At 42.0% G+C, this 19,944-nt stretch overlaps 1 protein-coding gene across 9 annotated transcripts in view; it reads left to right on the plus strand.

Moving 5' to 3' along the window:
* FMNL2 (formin like 2) overlaps positions 1-19,944 on the plus strand; it is a 146,830-nt gene that overhangs the window by 92,335 nt on the left and 34,551 nt on the right. For all 9 annotated transcript variants that reach the window (XM_062637797.1, XM_062637796.1, XM_062637799.1 and 6 more), the window contains exons 5-9: positions 39-122; positions 1,957-2,109; positions 12,142-12,250; positions 13,486-13,562; positions 16,335-16,428. In XM_062637797.1, the coding sequence (XP_062493781.1) occupies positions 39-122; positions 1,957-2,109; positions 12,142-12,250; positions 13,486-13,562; positions 16,335-16,428 (517 nt within the window). The remainder of the gene's footprint in view (positions 1-38; positions 123-1,956; positions 2,110-12,141; positions 12,251-13,485; positions 13,563-16,334; positions 16,429-19,944) is intronic.

Genomic DNA, 19,944 nt, shown 5'->3' on the forward strand with positions numbered 1-19,944 from the left:
TCACTAAATGGTCTGATGTCTGATGATTTTTCTAACAGATGGGTCAGGGAGTTCCTGAATGAAGAAAACAAAGGCCTGGATGTTCTGGTGGAGTACTTGTCATTTGCACAGTATGCAGTCACGTAAGTAAGACTTGCCTCGTACTCTCTGGGCTTGCAAGGCAGAGCAAGAACCCTGCCATCTATACAGAACAAGAGGAGGATATGCCAGGGCAGAGGCACAGCTGTCTCTGCAGCAGAGCTCTCCTGCTGGTAGCTTGGTACAATACTAAGTATGCATATTAGAACAGGGAAAATGCTAGTAGTGCAAACCTATTGCCTTACAGAGGTCCTATGCAAACCTATTGCACCATAGGCAGTCCTGGGGTAACAGTCAGATTTGATGATCTTAAAGGTCTTTCCCAACCTAGTTGATTCTATGATTCTGTGATAACATTTTGCAGAGAAAAAAAAAGTTTAAGCCTTGAGATTATTTCTAAGACCATACTGAGCTTTGGCCTCTGACTGTCTTAGGAGCACAGTGAAAAAAACCTCAGCAGATGTCTGGAAGCAGGCAAGAATCAGTTTGTAATTAGTACCCAACTCCAAGGCATTATAATACTGTCTACCATGTTCAAGGTAACATCCACATGCAAACTACTTCTCACAAGGCTCCTGACAAGCAAAGCAGTTGACATCCTGTGCAGTAGATGTGTTGTAGGACAGCAATTTCAAGGAATTTCAAGACAGCTTTTTCAGTTTGATGTCTGGCTAGCTGGGAGTCAGATTTAGTCATTTAGATAATAAATCATTAAACACACTCAAAAGAAATCACGGGGAAAAAAATCAGCTTTCATTAGTTGTTATATCATACAATTGGAAATAGATGTTCGGCTGAGGTTCTGTTTTTGTATATCCACAGGCTTTCATTCAGGATATTGCAGCAGTACAATTTGGCATGAAAGTGTGAAAAGAAGCAGTACGTTAAAGATATAGTTAGGAACTCAAGCTGAGTAGAGTTGATATTTTATTTTTAGAAAAGATGCCATCAAGATGTATGTATATCGTTGCACAGAAGAGAGATTTTTAGTGGGGTTGCAGTAAAGTTAATGGAGGAAAATTACACGTTTTAAAATGTTGCTAACACTGGAAAAAACTGTGCATAGCAAAAAAGAGCCGTTTGTATAAAGGCTTTCTTCCTAAAATTATATGAATGTATGCAAGTTAGCTTGCTGCATTTTTCCTCTCTCTAACGTGGTAAACATGAGTAATAACCTCAAAAGCTGTAAAGGGAACAAGCAGTTTTTGCTTGAAATAGCAGTACAATGGGCAACGAGTCAGAAATCAAAGAAAATCTGTAATGATTATGATAATATAGTACATATGCTGGGAGATACATGAGGGCCAACAACGCTGTGTGAATGCTGGGTCACATATTGGTGGAGGAAAATGAATTAGTACTTGCACAGTGTATTGATTTATTGAAATAAAATGGAGACAGCTTTAAGCATTCCCACTCTTCAAGGCAGAGCCTGTTCATCAGCAAAGCAGTCAATGTTGTATTTATTTTACATTGAAGTAGAATAATACGTAGCTGTTTGATCCCTCTGAAATTGGATGCTCATGTGGTTAGCTGCTCCCTTTGTCAAGGTCCAAATTTGTTGCACTGTGCATTTGAAGCTCACACTTAATTGCAGCCGAATGGAAGTTAGCCTGCATTGCTTTCTTCCTTTCTTTTTTGATATCTTTTGGGACCTACCCATGTTTAAGAGACACGTAGATGTGGCACTTAAGGACATAGTTTAGTGGTAGACTTGGTGGATTAACAGATGGACTTGATGACCTGGAAGGTCTCTTCCAAAGCTAAACAATTATTTGTTTCTGATTCTACTAAAATATGCAGATGTCGAACAGGAAGGAAAATACTATGTGCATTTTTTCTGTCTAACCTGGAGATGGAATTTCTATTTCCTTTCAGGTTTGACTTTGAAAGTTTGGAGAACAATGTGGAAAACTCAATGGACAAGTCCAAACCTTGGAGCCGATCTATTGAGGACCTGCACAGAGGAAGTAATTTACCCTCACCAGTTGGCAACAGCATTTCCCGTTCTGGCAGACACTCGACTTTAAGGTAGGGCTTTTAATCAGGCAGTGGGTAATCTGCAAATAACGAGAGCCAGAGTGAGAAAAGTTAGTATGGTTTTCCAATTAGAGTATTTTCATCTTCCCTCTTTTCACAGTATAGGCTTGACATATGTTGGAAACATGTCATTGTAGTGACGGTTTTGAGGTGGAAAGAAATGCTAAGCTAGTAGCACAGGGCAGTTGAGGAAGAGACAAGAATAACTCTGCCTCCCTTTCCAAGGGCAGAATGGTCTAAGGATGTATGTTACATTTCCATCAGGTACAATGTGGCTTGCACAGAGGAAGCAATTCCTCTTCTCCAAAATGTATCTCAAGATTTCCATGGTCTTGGCCAGTCTGGTGCCCTGATCTGGTGTCTCATCCAAAAAGGTCTCTTCTAGCAGCACATTCCTTCCATGCTGCTATTAGCAAGACTTGTCTTCAAACCTGCTGTTAATTCTCGCACCACCCTGGGCTTTACTGTGAAGTCTCTTTCGAAATACTGTTGGGGATTTTTTAACCCAGTTTGTGGAAAAGGACTGAATGACAGTCAACTCTGTTATATTCTTTTGATGCTTTACCATTATAAAACATACTGAATACTACCTTTAAACTGGCAGTGCTGTTACCTAGGGGCGCAGCTCAGAGTGCTGAATGCTTTTTGACTTTTATGGAGTTTTATTACATAGTACTGTGAGCATAGAAGAGTCCAAAAAAGATGGAGCCAGTAAGAGGACCTTTTTCCTGCATCTTGGACAAGAGGTTCAGTTTTATTTTGTCAGTCAATGGTAACATTAGCTCTTTAGATGATGTTGGGTGTCTTCTGTCTACAGCCTGAGTGGTCGTGGATATGATACCTGGAAGATGTTGTTCACAGACATCAGGCAGTAGAGAGAAGGAGACAGTTCTGGTAAAGAAATACAGCCTATGAGTGCAACAAAATCATTTGACCAGTTGATTATTATTTTTTTTAATATTACAAAGGTGTTCTTAGTGATTTTGGTTTTCTTTGGTCTTTAATTACTGTGACAGAGAAATGGTAGAGTCTTGCAGGAGAATATCTGATTCTGCTCTCTTTGGGAGGCGTGCTTGTGATTAGTTGCAGTAGAAATGCGTGTCAGGTATATGTTAAATGTCTCTTACATTTTTTTCTCTTCGTTTCCTTCCATCCTTTTTTCCTTTTTTTACATCCTCCTTGATTCCTTACCTTCTTTTTTTTCCATGTCACTGTCTCCTTTCTTGCACACTTCATTCCCCTTCCTCTTTCAAATCTTTTTCTCCAATTCTCTTTCTCTCACATCCTTCCTTCCTCTGCTCTCATCCGCCTTTCACATACCATCAGATTGGTTTCTCTCCCTGAGCAACTTCAGTTCAAATGCTGCCATAACTGCTTTTCAACCAACTGCCTCTGGAGCAGCTTCACTTTGTGCTCTGCTGATGAGGCTTCGAGCTGGAAAACCTCGTAAGTCCCAGGTGCAAGGTTACCCACAACATGGGCTGTGCAGGGCATGGGACCCATGTGGCCAGCACTGCTCCCCATGCCTTATAATCTGGTAATAGTACGTCTTGGTAAAACAACCACCTGAGCATCAGGGGGAGTTTTCAGTTCCAAAACGTGCGGTTATCACATTATAACTTCAAAGTGTAGTTTGCTTCTGTAGAGTGGGATTTTCTAAAAGAAAATGTGTTTTACTTTGGAAAAAAGTAAAATTTCCTTTATCATATTGCAGATAATATTATTACTTTCATACCTGAGACATAGAGCCCTTAGTCATTGTCCGTTTTATTTCTTCTTTTTTATTACAAATAGAGACTTCACTCATATCCAGACAGACACAAAAATGTAACCTAATACAGTGTTTTTCAGCAAAGTGCTGCCTCCTGTCTGCAGAGCCATCTTTTTACCTGGACAGCAGGTAAAAACTGTCCAACATTTACATGGAATTAGCATTTGTGGGCACATGGAGACTCAAGCCATAGGTTCTTCTGTGTGGAAGCTCCTCTTCTATCTTTGCATTGAAACCCATTCAAATAGAGAGAAAAGAAGAAGTGGTCCTCCCTCTTGGATAAAGAAGGAGTAGGCTGATAATCTTAACAGGGTAATTTAAAATTCAGGAGCTGGACTCATCCCTTCAATGCCCTACCAGTATGAAAAATGAGAACAGATTTGGCCTGGATTCCTTTTTATTAAAATAGCAAGAAGATTTGGGGAGACACTGTTTAACTTGTCAGCTTTAACACAATGTTTTTTCATTTTTGGTGTCTGTATGGCAGTGTCATTGCACCAACTCTCCTGCCTCTCCTCAGGGTTCAATAGTAGTAAACCTGCTGTAGTCCTCAGAACCCTGAGATTTAATTATACAAAACAAACAGGAGGTAAGCACAAAGCAACACTAGGAAGTGCTGGCAAGGTTATACCCCATGCATGCTTTCAAACGGTGTGGCTCCATTGTAGTGAGCAGTTATGGGCAAGCTTGCTGTGGTGTGAACTCCCCCAGCGGTGACGTGGGCATGGAGGCTTTCTCTTCGTTTGCGTGGCTTAGGCTATCCATTTCTAATTGTGACTTTCACTAGCTTCCAGTAGGTCTTTTTTAGTAGTGTTAAACCCTGCCAATTCCCTGCTCACTGGGTTTCCTTGGCAACTGAGGTTTGTTTTTTTTTTTAGGAGGAGGGACAGGGATTTGAGAAGCAACCACCAAAATGAGGGCAGAAGAATAAAAGCAGGGATGAACCTTTGGGGGTTTTATTGCTGCTTTTTTGGGGGAGGAGGAGTATTACTTTCATATGAGAGTTATACTCTCCTGTCAGATAAATATTAATGCAGACTTTGTAATGTCCCAACCCATTAGAAATTCCCTTTCTTCTGAGGCAAATACTTCATGTTTTGTATGGATGGAACTGGGAAACTTACTTTATTCTTCAGAATCTGTGGAGTCCATAATGAGGGCAATCTAGGCAAACGTATCTTAACCTATAAATGGGCTTTGAAAGCATTCAACAATTGGACTTAAATTTGACACTGACTTTGTATGCTACAAAGATTTAATTTGGACTTTGCCATTAGCACATTCACTGTTCAGGGATCAGCTGACTTTGTCGTCGTAATTTGTGTCAGATACTTGCTACTTTAGCAGAGTATATTTTCGAGCAGCCAGTTGTTGGTCTTGTAATTCTTCTGGTTCCTCTGTCTGAAGACCAGGATTTTCACAGACCATAGACAGGCAGCCGTGTCCCTGGCAGCTGAGGGTAACTCCAATGCAGCGTGTACCTGTTTTCATGTAGCCTGCTTGGTTTTGTTATGGGACATTTGTAGGTGACTTTTCTGGTCAAACTGGGGGAGAATTCCCACCTGTGTGTGTTTATGGAAGTGAAGAAACACGCTTGTTCCCTTGCAGGAGGTTACATGGGATGAACATGACACAGCAGAGCTAAGTGCCACCTGGGTGTGCATTGGCATCTGTAGACGCACACTGGCTATGTAGCATGGGAGGAGGAAGGAAGACTGAACCTGGCTGTTTCCATTTCTTTTCTCATCTTTTTTAAGTAGCAGATATGTCCTCAGATTTAAGGATTAATAGTTTTCCCAGATTCCGTTAGATGAAGATAAAAACAGCAGGCTTGAAGTCATTTATTCTCTTTACATGTGTGGGACCAACCCAGGTTTCCTGCCCTGTTTGAAGTGGCAGAAAGGAAGCATTTTTGGGCAGCACAGCTATCTGCTCTCTTTTCCCTTGCACAAATGAAGGAGTTGATTGTTCCTCACTGGTTTTAAAGCTTCTGGGGCCACTGAACACAGGCTCATGGTCATTCCCTCTCTGGGCATCATTCCCTGCAGAAGGGTGCAAGTTCAGGGTCCCCATGGCCAGCAGACCCAGCTTGTAACTTCCTCTACGAGATGAGACAAATCCAAAATTAGTAGGAAGCACCAAGACCTTCCCCATCCAAAGTCCCTTTCTGCTGTCAGAAGTACATTCATAATACAAACACCACCACTTCCAAACAACAACAAAACTACAGAAAGGCAATCCAAACCCCACTAAACCCTGGTGCAAATCAGCAGTCCCTGCCCACATAGTGTTGGGTGAGCTGCTGGTCCACCCTGGATCTCTGTCCTTTGCTCTTGTTGCTCCTACTCAGAGGGAGCTGGTATAGGCAAATGAGGGCATGATAGTCTTTAGCAGATAATGAGACAAAAATGATGGGAATAACCATCTATGATTTATATTCATTATTAATGCAGTGCATTAGAAGTCTGCACTGTTGTACTGGGCACATGTCCTCATTTTAAGTATGTTAGTTCTCCTGTTGTCATTGGTGGAGGTGGCAGGAGCTTGTATTGAGATTTGTTCTCACTTACCATGGTGGAAAGGGCTTTTACTTACTTTGAGTATCCCAGTTTGTTGCGTAGGTGTTTTGATTATTCATTTGTGGGCCTTCAGTGTCAGTGTGAGCTGTTTTGTACCAGAAGATGCCCTTGCATGTTGTGTTTTTCAGGTCTTGGTTATATAAAGTTCTGTTTGAGTCTGGGACACGCTTCATATTTTCACCAGTTCTCACTGATAATGTTAACAAAGTAAGTGGGACATGGAGGCAGGAGCAGTTTAGCAAAATTAATTTCTTCAGGCTGGCTGGGCTGAATGGTCCTTTTCACCTTCCTGTAGGAGGCTGGTGGGTAAAAGCCCAGCCTAGTCTCCAGAGACATCACAGCAGTGCCTTTACAAGCACTGCATTAACTAAATTGTTAACAAATTGAATAAAAATGATAAATGAATTGTTCTTGAACAGAAATGTACTTCTGTTACAGCTGGGAGAGAAAAAGAACCTTAAACTATACTGTTTCAGCACAGATTTAGCCTTGATTTTAACAGTGGTTGGTTTTCCCACCCAGGTGCAGTGTCCGAGCTGTGGAGACGCTGAATCCTGCGTACTCCCCCTCGGCCTCCAGCATCAAAGGCATGAAGTTGTGGAGCAGCTCTCTCTCCACGTGTGACATCCCATACCCACTGCTGGTGGATGGCAGGAGGAAAGCATGTCACACTGCAGGAGCTTGCACGTGGTCAGGTTTTCTGTTTCTGCTGTTTTCAGAAGTAAGGTTTTATAGTTCTTATGTAGGAGGGGCAGAAGAAATAAAAGCGGAACCATCTGAGTTTAATTATCAGGATAAATATACTCTTGGTGACATAATCTTTGACCTGCAGCAGACAGGAAATCAAAACCGACGACTCATCCCGATGCTCGGATCAGCCTAATGTTTAGTAACAAGAAATGAAATAAAAGCAAATGAAGATCATCCACCTTGGTTTGGCTCATGTCGCATAAAGGGAGGTGTTAGAGCTACTGCTGGTCTGTCTTGCCTTTATGAAGGAAACAAATAACATTAGGGGTCGTTGCAGTTGCTGCTAATTCAGGCAAAGCATCTTGAGCCTTCTTAGTTCCAGTGTGCAGAGTCGTTGTAGAAGAGTTTCTGTAAAAAAAAAAAAAAAAAATCCCTATTAATTCTTGGCATTCATGTCTCTGTGAAGAAATTTGCATCTGTTGAAGGGAAGCAATCTAAATCTAGGGCAGAATCCCATCTGTGCCAGAGATATCTTCTCTGCACTGCAGCTCTCAATTGTGTATTCCATACTCATTTCTCAGCCTAATCGTAAACTAACACAGGTGGAATCTCTGCAAGCCGGAGGCTGCGGGCTCTGAATATCACTGGTGATATCGTTGAGTAGCACACTGCCAATTAGGAGTGTACAGGATGGTGGGGAGGGCAGGAGGACTGCTGCAGAGAGAGCATGATGTGCAGCTTGAGGCTGGAGCAGAGTCCCAGAGGTGAAGGTTGTCTTAGTTTTGGGAAGAGAACACAACAGCTACCTCTGGCTCTGCCTATATGGCTGGTCATAAGACTCCTCCAAGTGAACATATCCAGGCTTCAAAATAGCAGTTTTCCTGCAGGCAGGTACTGCTATACAGGATGTTTGCAGACCTCATCAAGTCTTTTCCATCTCTTCAAAAGAAGTGAATACTGTTTTCACCTCAGTCCTTCGTTTTGGTGCCTGCATTAGTCAGCAGTGCAGGGCTTTTGATAAGGTGCCTAAAAAGGTAGTGAGCAGTGTGGAGGGGAGTATCTCCATCTCCCAGCCTGAGAAGATTCCATCTGGGTGGCTGGATCCCAAACTGAGTCATCAAGCTGAGTGCCCAGGGAGCTCAAACTCAGCATGCTTCAGGGTTCTGCTGCATTGCAGAGTATGCTTGCTCCATGATTCAGTTTCTCCTCACTCCCCAAGCAGCTGGAAATGCCGAATTCTGGTTTTATGGTCATTTTTTATTAGTTTAAGAAGACTTTCTCCCATTTTGTACAGTTGACAAAACTTTGTCAGATGGTTAAAGGCATTCTGAAATTGAAGGAGTTTATACACCAGGCCCTGAGGAAGATTTTTTTTCTCTTCTGCAGTGGCACGATAACGATCTAATTCTGTTTATTTACAATTTGAAGGAAAATAATGTATGCAGCCTTTAGTAGTTTAAAAGAGAGATAAATAATTTTAGGAACTATCTCTGTATGACTAGAAATGACTTTTAAATCTTCTGACTGCAGTGTTTTTCATATTTAGTGAATGAATGTATGGAAATATGCTAGTTATACATTCTCCAGACAACACTGGCGGTGCTTCCATGCTTCGCAGTTCAGACTCAGCATAGGGTTCCCAGTTAAAAGTTGAAGTACTCCTCTTTTGTCTTGATAAGGGAGATTTGGGGAACAAATGAGTCTCCAAGCACAGGGTCTGTGTGTGGGCACTCAGCCTATCCATGGGGACACAGGCAGTACAGCCTGGCTGGAGCTCCTTGACCTGTCCCATTCCCACCAGGAGCAGCTGGACAAAGTGCCCTGGAGCCAAGGTGTGAGGTACAGTGCAGCACCCATCCCAAGTGCTCATGGTGGCTTCGGGGCAGCTGCGATGGCCCTGCAGTGCAGGGAACAACCTTGTCCTGTCCTGGTCCTCCAAGGCACATCCTGCATTCCTCCTCAGGTCTGGTTCCCGAAACACAGCTCCCATGCATTAACCACTCACTGTTCTCAGGCAAAAGCAGGTCATGTTTCCTGCAAACCTGAAAACCGTCTGGAGCACCCTGAGCTGATTTATGCATTCATATCTATGGAAAAAAAAAAAAGTAGTTTGGCTGAATTCTGCTTTGAATTTTGGGGTTTATTTCATCTTGGCACTCTTGGAAAATGAAGCAAAGGGAAGTAATTGCTGAAGCCCGAGAGTCACTGGCTGTCCATGGGCAGGATGGTTTGGCATTGCGCTTCTGAGCTTGCTGTGTGTTCTGCTTTTGTCCTGTGCTGGAGCTGCAGGGTGGGGAGGGCTCCTGCAGCCAGGAAGGCAGACACGGCATGGGTGCTGCTGAGCTGTGATCACTGCCCAGCACACTGTGTGCCCAGACCCTGCTATGAGCTACCTCATTTGGTTTGGTTTGTGTATTTAGTTAGAAAATTTGCAAGTATGTTCTTTGTGTCAGAGAATGAGCTAGTGAGTCAGAATAAAACAAGTCTGTTATTGTTCATGTATTACTATTAATCATTAATGTTATATGTTATTATTAATTGCTGTTATTAATATAATAATGTTAATCACGGATTTTAAAAGTTACACCTCTTTTAAACAAGATGAGTAGCACAGATTAGACAAGTAACTGCACAGCAGCATCAGCAATAAACAGGGTAGCTGCCAAGATGCACTTAAAATATGGAGAGGAAAGAGGAAAACAGTGAAGTGCGATAACAACAAAGCTGTATCTAACACCCCTCTGTCATATTGCTGAGGAGCAGATGCTTAGTGCAGAAGATGCTTAGAGCACTTGCTTAGTACTAGCAAGGCAGATACCCAGAGATGTTTCTCCTGGTTCATACTCCTGCAGGTATGCTTCCAGCATTCTGGAGATTTAAGCATCCTGATCTAAGGTTTGCATGTTGTGTTTAATAGTTCTTGATGGAACTTTTTTCCTCTGTGAATTGGTGTGCTTCTGGAGCCTGTGCCAGGCTCTGGGCTCTGCAGTGGTGGTGCTGAACTCCTGCTCTCCAGAGCACAAAAATTACCAGGTTTGCTTTTGATCCTGTCACCTGATAATTATGTGTGATGCCACATAATTACAGATCATTCCCCACTGACTTCTTCTGTGACACCCATGCTTTCTTGGAGTGTTGGGATAGTTCTCAGAAGAGCCTGGGTCTGGAAGGCACCTGGAAGCTCTCTTTTTCTCCACCTCACTTCTTGTCCTGCCTCGGTCTGTGTTTGCAGTTATACTTTGAGTCATTGCTGGGTATCAGCACTGATACATTTAACTCCTGGTTAGGGGCTGTGGTGAGAGCTAAGGATGCTTTAACCCATCAGCTTCCCCCAGTGCAGTTGTTTTCCCAAATCAAACAGAAGTGAAGCCTTCCCTTGTATGTTCTTCAGGCTCCAAAGGTGGCGTTGGTGAGCGTGAGGCAATACTGCAGTTGTCTGAAGAAGCCTTGTTTTTACTGGAGGTTGTATTTTATTTCAGCGGTCAAGCTTTGTCTACGAATTTCTTTCCTTCCCCAGTGGAGTTGCTTTTTGCGTAAGAAATGTCAGAATTTGCACATCACTGCACATGCATCTCATTGTTTTTTTGTCTTTCTATCAGCAAATTTTATACTTTCTTCCTCTGTCCAAGTGTGATAACTGGAAATGCAAAAGGCTTACTGTGCCTGCCTAGAGGTTTTGTTAGCTGGCGAGCCAATGCCCTTTTGGTCTCTCCTCTCACCTGCATTGGTCTAAATCGGGAGAAAACTGTATTCTGCAGCCATGTGACTAATTGAGAACCTGCCTGCACCTTCTCTCTGGGCTGTTTTTACACTGTAAATGGGGGGAGCAGGATCAATGTGTTTTTCCAAGCCCAAACACCACTCCTTGCCTTTGCTGTCAGCATTACCTATGATGCTGCTGGCTGGGGCTGCTTAGGGCAGCCTACACAGCTTTGCAGACATCCTCCATGTCCCTGCCATAGCTGTGGTGGCCCTGCAGATCCATGCAGCTTGGATGGGGCTTGTGCTGGTCCTGGGGCTTGTGCTGGTCCTGGGGCTTGCCGGTGGCACCAGGAACACCATCAGCCAATTGCAGCAGTTAGAGCATCACTGTCAAACAAGGTTTTGACCATAAGCATAATTTTCTCATTGCTTATTCAGTTTCAAATACATAAGAACAGACACGTATTTCCTATGGCAGTCTGTCTCTTTGTCTCCAATTTCCTGTGCTCAGCTCATGAAACATGTTTTTTTCTTAAAGAAAATAAGCAGTATCTGAAGAAGAGATGAAATGTGGTTTTCATTTACTATGCTATAGAAACAACAGATTTAAAGATTTCCCTTTGTGTTTATTCTGTATACTTATTTAATTGAATTCAAGGTTGATTTACTAGTTGGGAGTTACCATTAAAATAATTAATGCCTCTGTTCTGAGGAAAGTTCCTAAGGGCTGTATTTTCCTCAAATAATTTGGAGGACTTTCAGGAAGCTCAGCTGCAGAATAGAAGAGAGGCACCATTCTTAAATGGAATGCAGCAGGAATTAATACATTTGCTGATGCCTACAAATGTTCAGTTCCATTAAAAGCCTGTGCCATTGCTCATGCGAAGTAAACTGCATGGGAAAAAAATCCGGAATACCTCTCCTTGTGGGTGGATAATTTTTTCCATGTTGCATGCTGTGAGAGACGGAGGTACCTGGCTCCAGACAAGTCACACTGTGGCTGGTGGCATGGGCAGCTCTGGGCGGAAGGGCTGGGACTGGCATCTCGTGGTCTGTGCTGGCCTGGGGCTGGGTGGCTAGCAGCCTGTCGTGGAGCTGTGCATCCTGAGCTCCCTACACTGCCAGTGTGTAAACAGCACACGACCTTTTTTGCGCTTTATTTGCAATTGTCCGATGGTTGTCTGCTCTGCAGAACTTAAAGATGTCTGCATTTTCATATTCCTTTATCCTTACCACCTTAAAAATAGTCTTGTGATTGATGAGAGCTGGTTTTGTTTGCAGGTATAACACCTTGCCAAGCCGAAGAACGCTAAAAAATTCCAGATTAGTGAGTAAAAAAGATGATGTTCATGTCTGCATCATGTGTTTACGGGCCATAATGAATTACCAGGTATTTCCCTTTTTGTTCTTTTGGATCACATAACTGTTTTGTTGTTGGGAGGGGGGAGGAAAAGATTAGTGGCTGATTGTTGAAGAAAAACTAATGCAAAGGTTTAAATTCCTACTCAGGCAGTATGGCTGGGAAGCAATATAACACAGTCCTTGTGTACCCATGCAGATGATTTAGTACAGGTGTAAAGATACATATAGACAAGAGCATGTGCATGCTGGGCCAATTCCTGTTTGCAGTGATGGGCGCAGTTTGCACTAACTGATTAGACATGCAGCTACACAATTGAAGTTACAGTTTGTCTCAGCATTTAGTACTAACAGGAAATGCGTAAATTTTTCAGAAGAGCTATACACTGATTGAAGGTGCAAGCTTTTACTTTTGTTACATTTTTATGGCAAGGTAATTGCAGTAACTGCAAGTCAAAGAATAAAACAGACCAAAGCTAATCTTATTTTCAAGAGGTTTTTTTTTCTCTTTAGAGGGATGCTGTGATCATATGGCCTGCCCACGTAGCTTCAGAGACTTGGGATTTTTTGCTAAAACAGTAGTAGCTAAAAGTATGTGCTTCAAAGAAAGCCTGTGGTGAACACTTTTATTACAAATTGTACAGTCATACAAGGTATTTGTAATACTGCTGTGTATGTTAACTCTGCCCTTGGGGATACCAGCTCCTTGGGATTTACAGGGTATCTTACCTCTGATGGGAAGGATGCCAACAATGGTCTTGTGCTAATAACCAATACTGTGTTTTCCAAAGGAATTCTTTTTTCATTTTTTAAGAGCAGAGCCAGCAGTACTTGTGCAAAAACTGCATGATGCAGTTGCTGTATGGCAGCATGTGTCCTGGAAAAGAAGAGATTTTGGCCGCTGAATTGCAAAATCCTCTTTAGAGAGTTAATTATATAGTTTGCTGTCAAAATTTAAAAGGAGCTGGAGAGGAGGAAAGGAGCAGCAGAGGGGTTGTTAATGGTGTAGGAGCAGCTCTGGGACCCCTTTTAGTTGGCTGACATGGCTAAACCAAGTACTTTTGACACTGTGGCAGAGCAGTTGTTAGGCACGGTGGTATATGGAAATGTTCTGGCTGATTTAGTAAACTCTACAACATTTTGTTTGGCTTACAGTGTTGTGATAGACTGCCTTCAGATATGGTCAGAGATATGTAATGTGTTGGATTTTAAAAGTAATAATTTCAGTCTCAAAACTGAAATAATATTTTACCCTTCTCTTTTCAGTATGGATTCAATATGGTCATGTCGCATCCACATGCTGTTAATGAAATTGCACTAAGTTTGAACAACAAGAATCCCAGGTACGCTGCACTTGCTTTTAGAAAGTTTAAGAAGTAGGCAAATAAAGAGTACCTAAAGTTTTGCAGGGGTATGTTTATGAATAAACCCATAGCAAAAATCAGAATTCATTCTGAATTGGCTTAAATCTGTGTAATTGTGCAAATAGATGAGCAGTTGCCATCTAGTTTCACAGTCTGAGAGAGCTGGGCTCATTCAGCCTGGAGAAGAGAAGGCTTCAGGGAGACCTTAGAGCAGCTTCCAGTGCCTAAAGGAGCCAGTGAGAAGGCTGGAGAGGGACTTGTAACAAGGGCCTGTAGGGAGATGACAAGGCAGAATGGCTTTAAAATGGCAGAGAGAAGATGAGACACTGGCACAGGCTGCCCAGAGAAGCTGTCACTGCCCCATTGCTGGAAGTGTTCAAGGCCAGGTTGGACAGGGCTTTGAGCAACCTGGTTTAGTGAAAGGTGTCCCTGCCCGTGGCAGGGTGTTTAGAACTGGGTGATCTTTAAGGTCCCTTCCAGTCTAAACCTTTGTATGGTTCTATGACTCATAGAATCACAGAATCAGAATAGTTAGGGTTGGAAAGGACCTTAAGATCATCAGGTGAAAGTTTGGTGCTTAAGCATTCCAGCAATATTGCAGTGCAAAGCAGACCCTGCTGATAATGAGCAGCTTAGCATGGGATTTTCCTGAAGAGTAGGAAAATCTTTACAGAATTTTGTCTAAAAGTTCCTTAGGTTTGAAATTTTTCGTTCTGTATTGGGTTGCTGTTCAGCCACAGCAGTGATGTTGTAATTGTGCAGGGGAAATGATGGCTGCGAAGCTATGTCCCCTCTTTTCCCCCACACATCTGTGACCCTGGCAGCCACTTCCAGCAAAGCCTGGAGCCAAGAACCTCTTGCATGTCTAATGAAACCAAATCTGACGTACTGATGTTTGCAAGGAAAGGTAAAACTAGAAGATGAAACAAAACTAAAGAGCACTATATATGTGTGTGTGTATCTATATATCCTTTGCATTGGTTGTCTGCTTGTCTTTCACTGCTTGAAATTTTGTCCTGATGGAAGTAGGTACTTCCTTCCTTTCTTTCATTTAGCCCTAAGTCAGCAAGCCTAGGAGCCTAGGCATGGGATAAATGGGAAGGGTATAGGAAATTTATTGTTTTTATCAATTTTGGTGTCCTGTGCCTGGAAATCATGATCAAGAGAGCCGGAGTTTTAATTTTTCGAAGAAGTGGGTTATATAAATTTCTATTTATAAAAGAAAAATTACTTTCAAATCTGGCTGAAGACAAAACGTAATGTTATTGCTGTTCCAAACTGATTTCTTTTTTGTTTTAGCCCCATCATAATTCTTGAAGAAACCTGAGGTTTGATTGCTTAGGGTTGGTTGGGGTATGCAAAAAGGGACGCAGCAGCTCTGAGAGATGCTGCAGAGGTGATCCCATTCCCAGACCATTCATGCTGCTAGCTGAGTGCTGCAGGATTTAGCAGGCCAGGTGAATGATGACTGTAGGGACTCCCTCTTCTCTGGTTGTGCCCATATGGATGCCACAGACACAGCTGTACCTGTCCACTCCCTGTCTCCACCCCAGATGTGTGGGCAGCTGGTGAGTGAGTGCTCTGGGCAGCACCAGAGACCTGGGCATCCCCTGAGTGCACTGCCCACAGATATCACCCTCCCCTCTCTCCACACACACAGCTCCTAGCCTGCCGTTGGAGGGGATAAGATCTGTAGTAAGAGCTCCTTGATGCTATCTGAAAGAGCTTGAGTTTTCTTCTTGTGGCAGGAAAAAAAAAAAAAGGATGAGTAAGAATTGAAAACTATACATTTAAAATTTCCTAGGAAAATGAACATTTTATCTGGTTTCCAAAGATAACCTTGACACTTTGAGAGCCAAAAGGTATTTCTTTTTCTGTAACATCTGGTTTGAGTAAATGCTTTAGCATGAGACTAATTTCATGTGTCTGCATGATTTTACTACCTGCTCAAAGCTCATCTGGCCATAAAGTCCAGTTGGTGCTTTTACCTTACGTGAACCCTGTAAGAAAATACTGGGGATGGTTTATATTAGGGTTACACTGAGTCTGTTGCATGCTTTTCTCTCAGTACTCTGTTGTCTTCCCTCATTAATATGCCTGTGTTGTTTTCCCTCATTAATAGTGCTGCAGTCAATGAGTTGCCCAGATTTCTCATTCAAGAGGGGAAAGACATGCTAAGGCATCCTATATTTACTGCAGTGAACCATGTCTTTTTTTTTTTAATGGCTATCAATAATACGAATTGTAGAAAATAATTCAGATTTGTATCAGGAGAAATACAGATTTGAATTATAAGCACATTCATTAAAAACTGGGCTTAGTGAAATGGGCTGTGTTGCCGTGAAGACTAATGGCTGATGTGTGGTGATCCTGGCTTGTGTAAAACTGCCTTCTCTTTGGGTTTGTGCAGGCGAACTCTCTGGGAGAACAAGCTATCAAAGGCTGATGTTGTTTGCCTTTACCAGAGTTATGCAACTGCCTTTGGTTTGCTTGAATTTCCACAAATGCAGTTTGTGATTTAAAGTTTTGCATGTTTTTAGTAGCATTAAACTGGGGCAAAGCTGCATGATCCTGGGAGAGTCAAAATGCCCTGGATGATGCATCTTGCAGGTTTACTAGTTTTTGGAGATTTAAAAATACACAGGATGTAAATCATGTCTCCCTATATCTCCACATCTGTTTCCAGCAGGTAGAAAGAAGGTGGTTCAGCACATGATGATCATTGACGGTTACTGTTTTGTTTCTTCACAGGACAAAGGCCCTTGTCTTAGAACTTCTAGCAGCTGTTTGCCTTGTCAGAGGAGGACATGAAATCATTTTATCGGCGTTCGATAACTTTAAGGAGGTACTTTATTCTGCTTTATTAGAATTTGGTGTGTGTTGATAGTCCTCTTACTATTGGCTATGGTTTTCTCATTCAGCTAGATTTCCTAGAGTAAAGACTTTCCAATACCGTAGATTTTCCTTAAGTCACTTTGATTTGCAAAGAAGTAGACAGTGGTGTCAGTGCCATCATTTTGTTCATGTTTGGGTGTAAGAGCCATAATCCCAACAAGATGAATCCAGACTGTGAATTGCTCCCTTTACATTTTGGTCAGTCAAGCTGTGTTCCTGAAGTGAAAAATTGATGAAGGTCTTGAGAGTTTTACTCCAATTCTTATGTCTCTGAAACAACCAGGACTGGTGTATAAGGTCTCCCATTTTCAGAGGTGTTTACAGAAGCTCTTGAAACCCAAACCTCCTGGTTTTACTATCAGTAGGAATTTTATTTGTGAATAAACTACAAAATCAAGTCTCTGTGATGGAACACTGACTGCTGAAATCAATACAGGTATTCCAGTTCGCTCAAGTGGGACAGAAATGTGTCATTCATAGGTGTATATGTTCAAGTGTATCACGTTTGCATACAGTAGTTGGTGGGATTTGAGAACATTGTATGAAGGTTCAGAAGCACTAGTGGGGGAATCAAGCCCTAGAAAGCTGCTGTTATAGTTTATTTTGGATATTGGTTATATGTGTGAATATATTATCAAAGAAAAAAATGGATCTAGACTTTCCAGCTCAAAAATTGTTAAGACTTGATGAGTCCTGACTGGACTGTGTATAAACATGTAGCATGTTTTTCCTTAATGCCGCTGTTCCTTTAAGTGGGTTAATGCAGATGATCAACAAGCCAAGTTGTCATTTTTTTTGCTTTTTTTTTGTTTGGGGAATTATTTCTGGTTGGGAGATACCAATCTCTGATTTACATTCCCTGTAAATAATTGCATGTTGTAGACAATTAGCTGTGTTTCTGAGGTGCTCATCATTATACAGAGCCAGAACAAAAGGTCTGAAGTAATCTCCAGTGCAGGCCTGTTGTAGAAACCTCAGCTTTGCAAGACTAAACCTGTCCTAGCTGTGTTGTGTGTGCAGAGCTACTGAAGGAGAGAGATAAATGGGAATGGCACAGCTGCTGGGGAGGCTTCCCCAGCTGTGAAGCAGAAGTCGAGCTGGAAGTGTTCGTTGTGTGACCATGGACAAAATTTTGCTTCTGGGCTATACCAGTGGGAGGGATGGTCAGAACATGGAAATAAGACATTCTGCTTCCAGCTGGGGAAAGGTCTTCAGTCCTGTAGTGCAGCAGAGAACTGGAACTTGTAGTTTGGTTCTTTAGTTTATTCATCTGTAGCCTTGGGCAAGCTGCCAGTATCTTATTCTTTGCACCTTTCTGAAATGAAGGAATCACGGAAGCAAATGCAGATGAGGTTGTTAAGAAGAACAACTGGGTAATATGAGAGAAGCGCTTTAAATGGGGAAAGTGCTGTAAATATGCAAGGTACAATGCTGTTATTCCAGTCTTAAATTCTTCTGGCAATATACTATAGAAGAAATATGACTCATTAGGGAGGATGGTGTGAGGGGTTACTGATAAACTGGGCAAAACACCACTGCTTGAGATGGTCTGTAAGCCTCATTAAATAGGCCCTTCACATATCACAGGGAAGGATGTATACAGTCCCATTTACTTTCCTGCCTTCCTGATATCTTTAGTGAAGTTTTTCTCTGTCATCTCTCTTTTCTCCTCCTGACATTCAAAAGTTCCTATGTAAAACATTCAGTTTATCTGCCATTATTTACTTATTCCATTCCTGTTTGTGCTTGATCGAGTTGTTTGCTATAGCAGAACTGTTGCATATTGCAGGTGAAGTGAGTTTGCAAGAAGGGGATTTCACTTTTCTTAATTCTGCATTTAGCTGTTCTTTGTATCTAATTATGCTGTTGTTGGATGTTGCAGGTGAAGCGAGTATGCAAGAAGGGGATTTCACTTTTCTCAATTCTGCATTTAGCTGTTCTTTGTATCTAATTGTGCTGTTGTTTTCCAGTTTCCTCCTAGGCAAGTTTTCAGTAATGGTTTCAAGTTTTCATGTTTATAACTCGTTCAACTGGTATATTGAGAATCTCTCAGTTGCTGACATATAAAGTACTCAGGGTTAGATTTCTAGCAGTATACTTCCAATTTAAATTGCTGTAAGCTCAGTAATATTTGTGTGGCTTCTGTAACTATGCGTTGCAGGGCTGCATAACTTTTCTGTGGTCTTTCATCAGGCACTGTGTGAGTATTTAGGACAGATTAGACTTGTTGAACTAGATCTGTGCCACTCTATCTCCTTGCCATAAAATAACTTCAAAAGAAACCTGAACTCCTGCCTTACACTTACCCTGTAATAAAGTCAGTAGGGAAAACAGGATATTTTGGACCAAATTCTGCTCTCATTTACATTAGGTTGAACATCAAATATTTCATCAAGCTTTGAGCTTTGCTCTGATGTAAATGAGAACAGAATGTGGTTCTCAGGGTCTGAGCTGGAAAACCACAGTTGATATGAATCTTGTCAAGAATTCTTTTTGAAAATGACTTTTCATTTGAAAATGTTTTTACAGGCCAGTCTTGTTCTACTTGGGCCCAAATGGAGGACGGTTTGTTTTGTTAAGCTGTCTCTTGAAAATTGTTTTTGTCCAGTTCCTTCACCTGAAATCACTGATTCTTGTGCTCGGGTTGTTTCTCTTTGCAGGGGACTTGGCTCTGCACATTACAGATGTAGCTTGGTGCTCGCTTTTCAGTACAGGGTTAAGATCATGTTGTACAAGTCATTTCTGAAAACAGAGACATGGGGCTATTAGGAAGCCACCAAGAAGGTACAACAAACAAGAAGCTTGAGATGGAATTGAATAAAGCTGAATTCAACAGGGGAAAAAAAATACAGAACCATTGTTACTGACAGGAAATAGAGACCAGGTTAGGGAAGGAGCTTCACGTAGTTGCACTGGTGGCAGGAAAAGTGAGACCTGTGTTTCAGGCCAGTGAGTGGCAGAGCTGTTGAATACATTTTTTTATTAATTTTGCCAAAAGGCAGGAAGCAGTTACAATGAAATCTATGTCTGCTGTACAGAATGAATTGAGAGTTTTAAGGGACATACCAGTTCTCATCTGTCTTTGTATTGTGTTGTGTAATGTTGAAGGAGTTTGCATGTGGATAGTACAAGCAGAGGATGGTTCAGCTCATTCTTTCCTAGTGCACATGTCTGCTTTCTGCTCCACGTTTTGGAAGTATTTGTCATTAACAGATAAGCAGCTTCCAGATCTATGAGAGAGAGATGCCCCAAATGTACTCACACCTTCTGGGTTTGGTTGTTCCTTGCAGAGCAGTGCTGACGTTGGTTGAATCATGCTCAGTTTCCAGCTTGAATTCAGCTCTATCCATTTTCAGGAAGTCTTCTGCTATATGGGAAAGAAAGTTCAAATTAACCTGCAAAGACCCTGACACTATGTGTCCCTGAGCAAGGTGGATTTTTACACTATCCCATGTTTCTCTTTTGA

The sequence above is a fragment of the Pezoporus occidentalis genome, unplaced genomic scaffold (genome assembly GCF_034315485.1).
Source record: "Pezoporus occidentalis ecotype Australia unplaced genomic scaffold, CSIRO_AGI_Poc_V1 ctg54, whole genome shotgun sequence".
NCBI classification, from domain to species: domain Eukaryota; kingdom Metazoa; phylum Chordata; class Aves; order Psittaciformes; family Psittacidae; genus Pezoporus; species Pezoporus occidentalis.